This window comes from Athene noctua, chromosome Z, assembly GCF_965140245.1.
Source record: "Athene noctua chromosome Z, bAthNoc1.hap1.1, whole genome shotgun sequence".
In the NCBI taxonomy this organism is placed as follows: Eukaryota; Metazoa; Chordata; class Aves; order Strigiformes; family Strigidae; genus Athene; species Athene noctua.
Genome location: NC_134077.1, coordinates 44427813 through 44443922, shown reverse-complemented (window position 1 = coordinate 44443922; position 16110 = coordinate 44427813). Strand labels below are relative to the sequence as shown.

The window sequence follows — 16110 nt, the reverse complement described above, 5'->3', positions numbered from 1 at the left end:
CAGGGACAGGTTATTAAACAAATCATGGGAGGTGGGTTGCTCAGTTCTCAGGTCCTCTTGCCCTGGCTTCTGTTTTTGAGTCCCTGCAGGGATCTTTTGTTAATGTACCCTTATTTTGTTGATTACCAAGATGTTCTGTGCGGAAAGATGTTATTGTGGCACACAGAGTGAATTATTCCTGTTGAAGAGGGAAAGCTCTGCTCCAGACAAGGAACAGAGCAAGTTGGCATGGGGCACAGTGAAGTGAACTTTTTCCAGTTGAAAAATAGAAGGTTCTGGACATGGTTCACCATGAGTGGCCCTGTCAGGGGAACATGCCATGCTGCTGTCATAGCCCTCTCATCTGCTCCTTTTTGTTAAGGTCTGACCTTGCAGACCATTCTCTTATGGTCTTAGTGGTGGCCAGGCTGGTAGTCTTAGCTTAGCAGGACCCTGCTTTGGTTTCTTCCTGGTCAGCTTGAAGCAAAGCAAGCAGGACCTGCTGGTGGGAGTGGAAGGTTGCCAACCAGAGCAGGATTTTTGTTGTCCCTTAGTTTACTGCGCTTTGATCTCCATCTCAATATGTGTGAGCACAGAATATGACTCAGCATCACTCAGGTCAGCAAGCTCTCACTTGGTGGTGTTATTTGGAAATCACCATGCACTCCAACTTGCTGGGAGCCACTGTTCAGCTGCATGCTGGGGATTGTGTGCTGCAGAACTGAGTGCGTCTAATTGCACAGCACCCCTGTGCTCAGCCAGCCTGAAATCCTTTTTGCACAGTGTAATTTACATTAGCCACCATTGTTCACGTCCACATTGGGCACCATTGTTCACATCCATATTAGGTTCCTGGCTTTCAAGCCCAGCAGAAACCATTCAGTTACCCAGATGGTCTCTCAAGTGCTTCTGCAGAATCTCTTCCAGACTGATTCAGGCCTTTCTTTTCATTTCCCAGAAAAGTCGCTATGAGATTTATGTTGGCCTCCTGAAAGAAGGGGTGAAGGAGCTGCTGAATGGAGGAGAGAACGATATGCCAGGACTGAAGAAATCCCACTCAAGTCCCTCATTGAATCAGGAGTCTCCAGTTAGTGCCAAGGTGAAGCGCAATGTCTCGGAGAGGAAGGACTACAGGCCAGAAACACCCAGCATTAAACAAAAGGTCACTTAAGATGGAAATGACAACTAGGGGAACAGCCATGCAGGAAAGTACTGGTGGTCAAAATTTTTCCATTTAGTTACCTGTCATTCATGAAAAATAAGTACATCTGCCTGAATGGGGTGTTAGTGACATTTTCTATTGTATATTTTGCTGTTTCTGTGCAGATTGTGGGAGATGTCTTTGCTCCTGCTTTGCTTTGCTTTGTTAATTTATCATTTAGCAATTGAAGCATCGGGACTTTTTTGTGTTGTTCTGTTTCTAAAGGAGCTGGGGAAGGGGTAGAGCGCTGTGATGTGTATTCTGTCTCTTCCCCGTTTATCTCCTCCCATCGGCACGTGGCTTTCATCTCTCAAGTCACTTGTCACTTTATTTACATGGTAGGTGGGAAAAGTAACTGGACAAATGCTGCAGTGCTGTGAATGCAAGCTGTAGCTATGCGAAAAGCTGTGCAAAAGGGCAGGTACAGAAGGCTGGCTAGAGCCTAGGGTGCTGGGAATACTGGTTTCCTGACAATGGTACTTAGCAGTGGGTGCTACAGTTAATAGTCACTGTTGCTTATCATTACTGCATTGACCCTGGATTTATGAGCATGAAGGAATGAAACCTGGAAACCTGTGGCAGTGCTGGGCTGACAGCATTGGAATAATTTGTCTGCGTCCTTCCAAGCAAAGTCTTATTCCTGAGTTAGCAGGCTGGGGGGTATCCAAACCTGTGCTGTTTCTGCAGTAAAGATATTAGGGGATTACCCAGCTGGAATGACTACCTGATCTTTAAATGTATTGGTAGAGGATGCTGCTGTAGATGCCAGCCATTAGCACTGTATTTTAAAGACAAAGGGCCTCTGTGTAATTTTTAACCATATGCTCTCACTTCGCTGCTATATAGAGCCTTATGATATATTGTGCCCTGATGCTCCCCCTTCCAGGAGGTTCCTTGTTGGTGTGCACAGATGGTTGTTCGCAGTTTCTCTGCTAGTGACAAAAAGCACTTTGCCTTTTCTCTTCAGGAAGGGATTGTCCTTAGCTCTCCATTTTCCTGCTTTAGCTCACGTATATGTGGAAGAGGCTGGTGCAGACAGGTGAAGGGACATACGTGTCCTTGCTGCGGGCCAGTCTGATGCTGTCCTGGCTACTCCATGCCTGGAGGCCAGCACAAGGCAGCCTCAGCTTTGACAGATCCTACCTTCCACCCACAGGGAACCAATCCACCTTACAGCTCATGCATACCCTGCACCAGGCTTTCAGAGGGGAGCTCAGGACAGGGAGAGACCACCATGGGTAGAGCTTTCCATACCTGAAAGCCCCCTGTTTGTGCCACAGACCCTCAGGGTGGCCAGAAGTCTCCAGGCACACGGAGTAGAAAGAATGATGTAGAAATCATTTTCCTGCTTCCTAGCTTCTCTTACCTGGGCAGCACTGTGGCTCTGCAGAGTGTGCTGGCTCATCTGTTACTTAACACCCTGGGTTTTAATCTCAGATTTGATACTGGCCCTCTGGGTGACCTTGAACATGTCTCTCCCATTTTGCCTTGCCTTTTCCCTAAGTGGAGTAGTATAGACAAACTGGCCTTCCCTACAGAGTACCTTGGGAGGTAATGTTGAGGGCCAGTTGAAAACTGTTTGTTGCCATTATCTTTGTGGCTGGCACGGCCTTCCTGATGTATGTAATTCTTAATGCATAAAGAAACGTCAAGATCAGTGCAAGGACTGTTTAGAAATGTGCTGGTGTTTCCAGTTCAAATAGTCAAAGGGCCACACATCAAAAAAAATACCACCTGACTAGATTTGTGCTCTGCCAGACTTCCTGAAGGGTCCAAGTCAATTAATGTAGATTACTGAACTGCCAGTGTAGTGGGCAGGACAGGGAGCAGTCAAAGAGAGAAGGACCTTAACAAGCACCATATGACTTGCCCTCCCCACCGAGAACCACTGTGCAACAGGTTTCTCGGCGTTGTGCTCACCATTGGCTGTAACAAAGATGTTGTGCTCTTAGGTGCTGGGAGGTGTTGGACCACATCAAACCTTGTAGTTGCAGCTCAGGAGCAAAACTAGGTGGAACTCTTCCCATGTGCGATGTTGGGATACACACACATCTGGCATCTGCCACGGAGAGTGTCCACTCCATGCTAGAAGTGAAGAGGTTGACCCTTAACCCTGGCAATGTTGCTAAAAGCTGCAGGGTCCTGAATAGAAACTGTCAGTGCTTCCCAAGCACTGGGGCTTCAGAAGTTGTACATGGTTATTTACAGTGGAGCAAATGTTCAGTCTTCTTCCTGAGGAAGAGAGATGCCTTCTGCTGCTGGAGCCAAGTGATGTGCAGCATGCTGTGTTAGGAGACTCAGTGTAGACAGGTGCATGATAGTGTTCATTGAGAGGGATTGTTTGAATTAATCTAAGTTCAGTAGACCAACAGTTCATGGTGGGGAAAAAGGCGAGCAGATCCCTGTAGTTGTTCATCATGCTCTGGTGGTTTAAAACAAACAAGCTGAAGAGATAGAAGAAGAAATACATTTGGGGAATGCCAGATGCACATTTGACAAAGAAAACTTGTTCTGTTTTAGATAACGGTGTTAGGAAGCATCAACAGAAAAAAAAAAAAAAACAAAAACAAAAAAACAACAAACCCACAACAAATTCAGATTTGTAAATAAGCCCTGCTTGGCTGTCAGGGCAGGGTTGTCTAGGTGAGCTTTTTGAAGGCAGGCTGGAACATGCCCAGCAAACCTCTTGTGATTATGGAGCGCAGTGCTTTAAAAGGCAAAAAGGTGACATTTAACTTTTTTCCACCAGCTTTTAAAATGTTCTAGTTGCTGTAGACTGCAGTTAAATTGCTGAGCTCAAAAAGAAATTATTCCTGTAAAATGCATTTCCCATTTTCCCATCTTTGACACAGAAACTGGATAATTCCTCCTCTAAGTCATTGCAGAGGAAATGATTTTAAGCAATAGGAAAAGTTAAAAAGTGAGCTGTAAAAATGATAGGGTTTTTTTTTCATTTTCCATTATTTATTCTCCATTTCCATGTATACTTGTAAATGGATTTTTCTTTAAGTCTCATCTGGGCTTAGCAAGTACAGTTTTTCACTGTGGTTTTTAGTCATTAAACATTTGTTGAGCTTGGAGTCTCACTCTTGGTGAGACTGCTGAGGCATGCAGATTAGTTTACTGAGAATTTGTCAGATTCTGCTTAAGTTTTAATTAATGTCATTTTATTCCATTGCTTTACAAATTCCAGGCATCTCAGGCACCCATGTGAAAACATGTATTTTGGAGGCTGAGAGAAAAATGTGATCCTGTTGTGAATGCCTAAGGCTCCTGAACGCCCTTGGGATAGGATCATCTACTAAGCAGTACTGTAATTTGCTTTTTTTTCCTCTCGATGCTCTTGTAAAGGGTGAGGGCAGGTTCCCAGGAAGTCTCAGCAATGCATCTTCCTGGGTGGCACCACAGAGAGTCTGGCCAGATACCTGGTACCATGCCTTTCTTTGCTGAAATGTTTGCCTTTATTAGAGATCAGTGCTTAACCTCAGTGACTCAGGAGCTCCTGTTGCAATGTGTAAGTATACTCTGCTGGTTTTCAGCCCTCCTCTGGGACCCACCATGCACCTGAACTCGATGCCATTGAAGCAGCCTGCAGCTTTCTGGAGGTTACTATCAGGCTACTGTGAGCATATGTGTGTGCAAGCCAGCTTTTGCCTTGGTGATGAAGGGAGGTGTCGTCGTTCCTTGTCATCCTCCCTGCTGCAGCATGCAGCTGTCACTCACACGAAACCTCTGCCTGTGTGTTGAGAGGGGGGGTGTAAGCAGGGGAACAGGATGGAGCCAATGGGTCCTTGCATCCCCCCTCTCAAGATGCAGACAGAGGTCCCAGAGGATCCCATCCTGCTCTGAAGCTTTGCTGGGTGCTCACCCTCCAGGGGCTGGACCATGTCCTCTCCCTGGCTGAGGGAGGAGAGGCAGGAGAGGACCTCACTGGGTCTGCATCTGACAGCAGAGAGATGAGGGAGAAGGACAAAATTGCCTTCCCCTCTCCCCACTCAGCAGCTAAAGCAGGTGAGAAACTCTCCTGAAGTCAAAACCACACTCTCCTCTGTGAGTCAGCAGGATGCAGGGGTCTGGTTGAGATGGTTTTTGTTTGGCAACAGCTGCGAAAGAGGCTCTCTGGGCTGGCTGTGTGTTTGTGTGCATCTTGCAGATAAATCACGCACAGACCAGTGAACATGACTACAGCTTTTAAATCCAGTATTTATGTTGTGTCTTTAATTGATGTAGAGAGATAAGTCAGCCAGCAGAGTGATTAATGTAGCGGAGCTGTGGGGAAACGCTGTTCAGCTGCAACGCCGACTCAGACAGTTTTTCATCTGTAGCCAGTCACTTGTAAATGGTTACCAGAAGCTTTCTATGGGCTTTCTAAGCTCATCCCTTAAGTGCTTCCCCTCTGATCCTGCCTGCTCCCGGGGTGTGGTCTGTCCACATCTGGGGACTCTCCTGGAGAACAGTGCTCAGTGCAGCCCTGGTTTGGGCAGGAATTCGGACCAGCAGACCCCCAGAGACCAGAATCGTTCAGTGATTTTTCACAGCTCCAGTGCCTTCTGGTAACAAGGCTGATTGTTCTTCTGGCATGAAACAGCCAATGTTTTTGCCTTTCTCCAGTGGGGGAGTGAGGTTCTTGCTTGACTAGAGCAGCCCCTTCAGTGAGGTGGTGGTTGTGGCAGTGGAGAAAGTCAAAGGTGGCAGTGTTATCACTGAGCTTCTGGAAGCATTGCACAGCAATGTTCTTTTTGAAAGTGAGGAAGGCTTTTCTCTGCAAACGGTGTACTGCTTACCATGTCTGCATTCTCCATCCCTAAATCAATTTTGGCCTTATCACAGTTAGTCTGACAGTTCCTCCTCCTTTTCTGTCAAGCTGCTCCTGTCTGTCATCTTAGCACCTCAGCTGCTTCTATATAACAGGTCTCTTTCCTTCCATGCTTGCAGAAATCCAGAAAATTTGACTGTCCCATCTTGCCATGAGAAAACCTGCTCTGAAGCGGCACTGCACTGAATGGATAACCCTGTGAACAGCTTTTTCATTCTGCTTATTGGTATCTTGTGTTTCCAGCTACAGTTATAGCTGGGAGGTGCGAGACAGAGTTTGACTGCCATGATCCTTTAGCATTATGCTGCAGGGACGCAAGGTTCCCCGTCCCACCCTCAGACCAGACACCTGTGACATTCCTAGTCTCCTTTCCAAAAGTCTTGGAGGCAGAGGCAACCCATGCTGTGACAAAACTATGAAAAGCTGTTTTGCAAAGAGTTGGGTGCTTTCCAAATCAGGCCACACATTTTGCAGCCTTTTGGGGAGCTGTGTAAAAAAACAAACAAAAAAAAAAACAAAAACCCCACCCCAACAAACCCCAAAAAACCAAAAACCAACCAAAACCAAACCAAAAGCATTTTCAACCAGTGTCTCCCAGTCACAGAGAGATGGTATCCAGCTTGTCAGAAACACTGGTTACTTTTGCAGGGCAAAGGCAGTATCTACACTTAATCTCAAGCAATCTTCCAGCTTGATGCTTGTTTAAACTTCCCCAGTATTGCTTTACTCAGGCTCTGGGACATCACATCTGCTCTGAGAGTGCAGTTATGAAGTCCACATTTCTCCCCAGAGAATGACCAGAGCTCCCCATCATGTGTTCCCAGCATCCAATATCTAGGCTGCCTAGAGGGGTCAGCCAAAGAGGTGGTCTCAGAAATTTCTCTGAAAGAGCTGGTCTCCAGCTTATGCTTTTTAGAGGATATTTTTAGTGCATATAGAAGCAGTATGCCTGGCCTCTCCTCTCTCCAAGTGCTCTCCCAGCAACATAGGTACAATACAGTGAACTGTTTCACCTGGAGCATCATTGTGTGGGACCTGAACATCTGCTTCAGCAAGAACAGGCTTTGTCAGCCTCCAGAGAAATGATATCACTTAAGCTACGCACCAGTGCACAGGGCACGATACTGTAGGAATGTAGGTCAGAAAGCCAGTGCCATACTCAATGGTCATCTGTTGGTGACTGTGTGCTCAAGCATTGCCTCAGTGCTGGGAGTAATTAGAAATGCTGGCTTCCTTTTCCGCCTACATTTTGCTGTTTGAGGAACTGTCCATCCCATTGTTTTAAGGGCAAGGACAGGTTCCAGGGAAGTGTGTCCAGGTGCCGTGTGGGAGTATCCGCCCTCATGTTGGCAACATCCAGTTGAACAGTGAAAGGAGGTAGGCTCAGCCCTGCCTGAGAGAAGGTACCTTGCTCATCTGTTTTGTTAGCTGCATTGAGGCTGTATTTTAATTATTAGAGCACTTCCCTTAGCAAATGCAAGCCACAGCTTTCCTAAATGCCACACCGTTGACCTGACTTTGCTCCCATGGCCAGGAGGAGCAAATTTAGGCCATCCCAAAGCATTCTCTGTCCTCCCCTTTGAACAACAAACTACTCAGTCAAAATTAGAAAAGTGTAAACAATGTGGGACTTCCTGTGGTATCTTCTGTTAAATCAGTGCTGGGAATCAGCTGAGGTACAGGCCAGAGGTTTATCTGGACCAAGAAAAAGTACGTAACGCTTCCAGTCTTTGCATAGCTACAAACTATAAGGGCAGGATTTTTCTCTGACATAAACTGCTGCAGTAAGTAGCCACTCTGTAGAAGTGATCCTCTGTGTAACTCACCTAAATGAGACCAGCACAACCAGATGCTTTTTGTCTAAGCAGGTGAGGTTTCAGCTTCATCTTGGGCCAAGTGATTATCCTGATGTAACCACAGAGCAGCTAGTCAAGCTGCCGTGGAGACTTGACACAAAATCCTCTGACTCCCCTGAGCCTCTTGCCGAGAGAAGGGAGATTGGCAATATCTAGTCTGTGTCACTGCACAGGGCAAACTCTATCAGTGGTACAAGTCTTAAATCACTTACATGCTTATGAAAGCCTCATGCTCAGTGCTGTCAAATTCTGAAAGACCGTAGGATGAGAACAGGTGTATGCTCTGCATTTTTGGAAAATTTGTACCTATTTATGACAACTGTGTCCTCTTACTCGAGGCTAGGATTATAACTTAGCTAAAAGAACAGAGTTTTTTGGCAGCTGGAAAACCTTAAAATCATTACTCTTTGCATGAGGTACCATCGGAGACTTACATTACTTGGTGAACGTGTTTAAGTGATGCCTATAGATGTATGTATGTATTCATAGGTATAGTATGGCTTCTGTGGCTCAGCACTCCAAAGCCTGCTGTTCTTTTCTGAGGCTTATTTTGGTCAAAGCACTTCAGCAGCTGCAAACTTTGTTAGGATGCTTGTTGTTCTAGTTGTTCTCAAATTAGGTTAAACAGTCTTCAGAGCTTTCTCAGATTTAGGGTATCCCTTGAACTGCCTTGATCTCCATGTGTTGTCCACTACGGGCTGCCTGTTGTTCTGCACATTGAAGGCAAAGGTTATGTTTGAGATTCTAAATAAAGATTACTGAGTGGGATTTTCTGCTAGTTTAACACTGGGCTAACTCTCCCTGTTGATGTCAGCCGATGCCTGCACCAGGAGCATCTGTGCTGACTTCTTCTGAAAATCACACTCTGGGGATCTAATACACAGCTTTACTTCTGAAAATGTTGACCTCGCTCTGTTAAAATTCACCAAGGGGACATCATGTCCAAAAGTGTCCAACCAGGACAGGTGCCTGTGATGTCTCCTGCAGATACAGCCGTACAGCAGTAGTGAGGGTTTCTTTCTGCAACTGTACAGATTTCCAGAAGAATGTCTGGCTCATCAGCAGGGAAAAGAGCAGCAGGGCTGAAATAACTCTTGGGCATCTTGTATACCTCCCGGAGGTTTCCCTTGGGAGGCTTAAAGAATCTTTTAACAAGTTGCTGATCTGAGTAAAAAGACATAAGGAAACCTAGTGGGTTTTCCTATTGCACTCTAGTCACTGTAACACTAGCATTATGTACATTATCCCTGGAAGGGGAGAGCAAAGCCTGAGCGTGGGATTTTTAACACGGAGTCAAAAAACTCCTATCATGCAGTTTTGTTGAAGCATTTGAGCAACCCCAGTGAAGCCATGCCTTTGTACTTCACTGGACCACGGCCAGAGTGATTGTGTCTTGCAGGACTAAGATGTGGGTGGACTGCAGCTTAGGATGAAACAAAGAGGGACATCCCCATCACCTTGCTTTGGGTGAGCTGTAATTCTTTTTCAAGCACTGAACTTCACCTTTGGGTTACCTGCGTCTAATGGTGATATATTGGTAAGATGAGGGTAAGCACTGTCTCACTCAGAGTGTCAGTTAGGAAGAGTCATTTGCCCTCCTGAGTGGTTGCAGTGTTGTTTTCCCTTAGTCTGAGAAAGGAGACTGAATTTTCAGTTATTGTTGCATGGTATCCATATGGGAACTGTAACTTTTGGTAGTGGTAGTGCAGAAAAACATTTTGCACATGTGTGTACTCTGCAGAGCTAACCTTACAGCCCCTGACAGCAATCCTTGTGAGACCTTTCCTTTGGGTGGCCTCCTATCCCTTTTGACAAGTGTAGGAACCTTCTTACCTTCTTTCTGATAACCTTGAACTTGGTTTACTCTCATCACTGAATCACTGGAGTGTTTTTCATGCAACACACTAGAGATGCAGTCCCAATCTCACTGCTTTGTGGTAACTTCTTGGTTTGCTGTGAAATAGCATTGAGGTAATCACTAAATTTTTTTCCAGCAGCGGGAAACTTGCTGCTCTGACTCTTGGGGTGGTCACAGTCAGGTTTGAGGCTATCCTACCACCAGGGCACGTTGTTTTGCCCCGTGGAACATGCATGGCCAGAAAAGCATACTACTCAGTGGTCAAGTGGTCAGAGTCAAGCCCTGGTTCATGGGAGATGTTTCCACATGCTGCCAATGTCCATAAGGACTCAAACATATGCTTGCTTACACAGAGATGCTCTCCTGAAGCAGAGTTGTCAATCTTTTCTACAGATACCACAGGATGCCCTCCTTTATTCTGCTTCATGTAACTGGTACTAGAATGATAATTTCCTGATAAATGAAGGCACTTAATCAGTCCTCTTCCCTTGGAAGAAGGACTTTTGGGGATATTGTTATATCATTTAAAATAATATTTTGGAATTTAAGTTTACATTGCTTTATTTTTCACTTGAGGTGACTGTATATAAATATTTTCCTCTATTTTATCATTGCTGATAAAGTAAGCCTACGGTATACAGACAAATAATTTGCCTTTGATGTATTGAAACTGTGAGATATAAAGTAGACTTCTCTCTTGTGTCCATGTTCCTGACTATAACTCTGTTCTTCTGTGTTTTTATAAGTTGGAATAAATGTTGCTTACGGGCAACAAAGAGCCTGCAAGCTTCCCAATAATTTTTATGTAATTGAAATCAAGCAACCCTAGTGAAGGATCTTACATATGTATAATGATATATGTATATGTACAAACTTTAGAAAGAAATAAACCAAACGTATTTCATCTTCTGCAGTTGAATGTTTTTCATTAGAGCCCTTACTGTTGTTTCCTTTGACTAAGAACATGAATCTTTACCGGCTCATACAGCAGCCTCTGGCTGTCCTGCTCAGGGAATACACAGACCAATTAGTCGGTGCAGCCCTTTCCCCGGTGCACTCTTCTGACATCTGGCGGTCAGCGGTTTGAACGTTTCCTGAGCTGGAAGGTGCATGTACTCTCCATGACAGAAAGAGACTGGACCTGAATACCAGGGCAGAGACCAGTGCAGACCCACAGAAATATATAGTAAATGGTCATTACTGAAGGAAGCACAAGGAGGTGTATGGTTGGGGTAACTAATAGAGCCAGTGGTACTGCATGCACAATGTGAGGGCAGCTGGAACCCATGTCTCTTCCTTTTGCGCCTCCACAAGAGATGATTTCCTCTCTGGGCTGTTACAGGGTGTATAGCCTTCAGAGTTACCACTACTTAGCTGTGAAGAGACATCGAGAAGTGAACGAACTGATTAAAAATGGTTTTATCAGCACAGATGTTGGAAGAGGGAGGCTGCAGCAAACAGCTGTTCAGAAGTGATTGAGAGCTGACCTCAAAATTTTTATGAGGTAGTTTGTTTGAAGGCACTCTAAAGGTTGGGAATTGCTGTTGGCCTAGTGGATGGGGAGCAAAGATGCATGAGAGGCAGAAAAGTCAGACACTAAAGAAAAAGGGGAGTGCTGAAAGACAAGAGGTGGGAATGCGTAAGAAATGGTGGCCATCCAAAGTGAGAGGAAACAGGCTGTACAACAAACAAAGCAAACATCCTTGTGCTTGCATTTCTTGGATTGGATATGGGTCAGTGTGGGAGAATAGGGTACTGTGTGAATGAGTAACAGGGCAAATAGACATAGTGTTGGACATGTCCGGCACCAGGTGGGGCTTGGGAAGCTTTACAACAGGTCTGGGAGCTTGTATTTGGAGACAATAGTAGAGAAGACATGGTTTTGCTTATCAAGATCTCTGTGAATGTTTGACTATCTTGTGATGACTGTTTCTTTGCATTTTTTCCTAGAGACTGAGCATGTTGCCTTTAGATGAATGGCAAGACCTCCAGCACTTGAGATAATTATGTGCTTTTTTTCACACTATGCCATGGGATGTCAGATTTTTTCATTGCTGCTCCATCCTGGTTACTTCAAAGCACTCAGGCTTTTTGGTTTCAATGCATGCTCCTGGATTAGTACATCTTCTGTGGAAAAAGTGGTGGTTGAGGATGGGTGGGAATGTTTTACACAGATGTATTAAATGCTCCTCTAAACCCAAATTGTGTCTGAATGTTAATGTCAGTGCTGATCACCACATCTTTTCCTATCTTCCTAGCTGACAAAGCCAACGTTGAGCATTTTCTGGTGGTTTTCTTCCTAGAATCACTAATTGCGTCATGTTGCTCACAATGCATTAAACTATAACAAAATGACAGAACAGGTGCAGAGTGAAAGACAGATGCATTTATATTCTCTTCATTTTCCATTTTCAGTTCAAGTTTCCAAGTACAGAATATAATTATCAAGGGAGTCTGAAAAGGCTAGCTTGTGTATGCAGGTGAAACCTCCACAGTCTACAGAAGCTACAAATCTCTCTGACTATTTATAAATAATGTAGCATGAGAGAGTGACTTAGCCCAAAAGTAAAGCACAGCCTGGTCTGAAATTGTTATGGGTATCTTTAGATTAGAAATGGGAAGAAAGTTCTTACCCAGCAGAGCCCTAATGTACTGATGTGGCCTCCTAAATGGCAAAGAAAGGGCAAAAATACCCAGTAGCTTTTAAGGTAGAGCTTGAAGGGGAACGATATGATTATGACCCGGGTTTTCGTCTGTCAGGCCATCATGTGTTGCAGCTCTTTCTTCCCGTGTTTGTTATAAAATTGATGTTTCTCAAAATAAATTATGCTAGCCGCTATACTAGCCATTTCTCCCAGAAAAAGGGCTATCCTGGAAAACATGAACTACTGCACAACAGCTAGCTACCATGACGGGTTTGCTGTTGCGGTCCTATTCATTTTAGGGCATCTCTTCTGGTCCAATTCTATGGCTAGTTTTTGGGTGCATCAGGTACATCTATGTTGTGAGTCTTTGTTTTGGCCTTGACAGCAAGGCTCAAAGACGAGCTTAACTGGAATGAGGCGGTGGAATCAAGGCTAAGTAGGCTGATTTGCCTTGGAGACTCAGTAAGGTAATGTGTTGCTATTATGAAGTAGGAAGTTGTAGGAAGTTTTTGGCTCCCTGTACCCATGCAGGGTGTGTCAGTAATAATGTATAAGGCTGAGATTGCCACAGTAACAACTTTGGAAACACCAGACTTTGGTACAGATGTTGCTGAATTGGGCCAACAAGGAGAAAGTAGCAAGGGACATGTTGTGTCTTAGGGAGGAGGTTAGACAGAGAAAGGGTGTACAAGGATGGCAAAAAGGTGGTTCCAGAAATAGAAACGATGATATAGAAAGTAAGGCAAACAATGAGGTAGAAAATAAGATAAAGGACAGGGGAGTCTTCTGAAAGGTGAAGTGCAGGTGCCGATAGATGACAGTGATGCTGACATGCAAACCTGATCTGGTGGGACTCCTGGTTGGGCTTTTGGTCAGGTCTGTGTCTGAAAAACTCGGGGTGAGAGAGTGGGTTGTGGAGGGAATCATTTCCACCCTGGTGATAGGTCATGTAGGGGGGGAAAGGCGGTGGATCTGTAAGTGAATAGTAGATGTGTGTGATTCATAAAATTTAAACTTGTTAGATTAACATCTTTATAATTGTGTGTAATAGAGTGGAAAAGAGTATAATTTCAGATTATCAGTAGCAGTGTGTTTATTTGATAATCCGTACATTGATTACTTAATAGATTTATCAGTTTCTTAGTAAGGTGTTGCCTAATCACTAAACACTGTAGTTTCCTCAATCAGTTATTTTGATTTTGCAACCTAAGTAGAGGTAATTTATTCCTGAAATAAGTTACATGGGGAAAAATGCTCCAAGACAGTTCTTACCTAGTCTTAGCTTGCTTCAGCCACAAGTTTAATGACTTAGACAACTGCAAGAATGTTTGTACGAATATTTAAAAATATTTCAGTTATGTAGGAGCTCTGCCAGTGACCACAAGCCAGAAGTTAAAAAGGATGAGTCTTGAGAATGCAAAACTAACAGTCAAAAGGACATACTGGGAAAGCAAGATCTGTGAATTAAAATCTCAGGGACAGACTTTTATAGTGCATAAGCATTATGTTTTTCCTAAAGAGCAGACACTACTTGTCTGCACATGTAGAGGCACTGATGGACCTTTATCTGTGCAGTCTTGAAATGTAGGTGAAATGTACTGTACAGATCTCTAGAAGACTACAAAATAAAGCAGCATATAGCACCAGGGACTGAAAACTCTGTGGAAAAAATGGCAAGGAGGGTTTGCCCAAGAGTAGAGCAACCAGGAACTGTTTGAAAGAAGAAAACTGAACAAGACTGCAAATAAAAAACATGGTAGGCTATTGAACAGTACATAGATTCAGTTATCACTTGGAAAAGACAATCCATTAATAAGAACGGAGTAGCCACCTGTGAAGGTTGCCTAACACCTCCCTTTGTCCAAGTGCTCTTTCGCTGAAAAGTTCTCATTCCCCTGTTGTTTGCAGAGGCACTCTGAACACTGTCAGGGCTGCCATGGGGTCAGGAGAGCATGCTGTGTGCTGGCCTTCGTGGAAAGCTGCTCAGAGTTAGAAAAGATAAAATAGTCCTTCCTGTGCTTTGTAGCTTGGAAGGCAGCATCATCCCTGGGTCTGTGTACTGTCTGCTGGATGGGAGTAGTCCCCAAAAAAAACCCAAACCAAACTGAAGCCTGTTTTCCCCTTACCACTATACAGAGATTGTTCGAAATACGTGGGTTTGAGTGGATGGGTGGTTGGTTTTTTCTTGCCCCCAATAAAATGTCCTTGTTCAGCCAGAAATCATCTTTCTGATCTGCTTCATCTTTTGATGCTGAGGTCAGAAATGTGCAGTAGAGATGCTTTGTCACCAATTTGGGAAGGTATTTTTAGTCAGCTTGAGCAACCTTCTCCTCTCTGCCCAGGTGTCCAGTGTGAAAAAGCACACTTTCTCTTTTCAGGGTAATGCCAGCTAGGACTTGTTAACTAAGACGTGTGTCTTTGGACACTTGTTGTGGGTACAGTCTTCAGCACAGAGACATGCCCTGTCATTTGGGAAGTGGTTTATGATCAAGGTGATGATGGGAATGCTGCTTGTGAGGAGGGTGGGTGTAGAGAATGCTCCCATCAAGTCAGAAGTGGATGTGTGATAACCAGCTTCCCATCATCCCATCCCATCCCATCCTGAGCTCAACTGTGCTAGGCCCCCCTTAAGTACAAGTACTGAGACTGTCGTGGATGAAGCCAGGGCCATTACCATCATAATCATTGGAGTACTGAAGACAGCAATTACTGCACCATTGTCTTCTCCCAAAGAGAAGCTCCTGTGGCAGGAACTTGCAGTAGGCTGTGCCTGGGGCAGGAATACTCTCCATGTTTGGGTTAAAACATCCTGCTGGGACAGGGGGAGGCCTTGCAGCCAGCCAGTGGTAGCAAGCACGGTGTATGAGTCCCTATTACCACAACCATACCCACGCTGCTGCGTTTCTCAGGCAACTGAGGTGTGGGCGGCAGTTAGAAGTTGTAATTGTTTTTGGGGAAAAAAAGGCCCATATACACCAAAAAAAAAAAAAAAAAAAAAAAAAAAGACCTGCTTTCTTTCTGTTTAGCTGCAATTTCTGACTGCCCTTCAGACAAATTGTCAGAATCTGCATTCGTGTTGGCAGGGAGCCAGGCTCCCCAGCACGCTGATTAAACTGTGTGTGGGCAAAATGTAGGCAGATGATGGGGACCTGGTACATTGAAACCTTGAAGAGCTTTGTTTTCCTTTGCTGCTGCTTTCTTTTTCTCTCCAAAATTCTTACAGACTACTTTTCTGACCATTCTTTGTTGGATCTGTTTTGGGGATTGAACTTCCAACTTTGGGAATGGAGAAGAACCATGAAGCCATAGAGGCAGCTGCTTATGGTACATGACACCTAGCTGCTTGTTCACCTGCTGGTGAGGAGGTAACCCTCTGAGTGCAGTGAAGGTAATGGAGAGACTGAAAATATTGGGCTACAACAATATAAAGGGAATTTTTGCAGGTGGATGGGAAACCCTCTTCAACAAAGGGCCCAGCCAGCCAGCAAGGCATGTGCTGCAGGTCCAGCTTCAGCCTCCCTGGGAGCTCCATCTGTGACAGCTTCTCTGAGGAGTGTGGCTTTGCTTCAGTGAGCTACGCTGCCCTTCTGCAGCCTGGGGCACTGAACTCCCTCGGCTGACACCATAGGCAGCTGTTGGAAGCACTGGAGCTGAGGAGTTTGAGACATTGGCTTCCTAGTCAATCTGCTGCTTAAATCTCGCAGCTGTAGCACTTCCACTGCCTCGTGTGTGAAGACTGGGAACCATTTCATTGT

At 44.8% G+C, this 16110-nt stretch overlaps 1 protein-coding gene across 6 annotated transcripts in view; it reads left to right on the top strand.

Annotated features, from left to right (window-relative positions):
- PSD3 (pleckstrin and Sec7 domain containing 3) overlaps positions 1-10607 on the top strand; it is a 110566-nt gene extending 99959 nt beyond the window's left edge. For 5 of the 6 annotated variants that reach the window (XM_074933105.1, XM_074933108.1, XM_074933107.1 and 2 more), the window contains one exon: positions 938-10607. In XM_074933105.1, coding sequence (XP_074789206.1) covers positions 938-1150 — 213 coding nt within the window. In that variant the 3' untranslated portion in view covers positions 1151-10607. The remainder of the gene's footprint in view (positions 1-937) is intronic. The other variant, XM_074933106.1, reaches the window with a different exon arrangement.
- The last annotated feature ends 5503 nt before the right edge of the window (positions 10608-16110 follow it).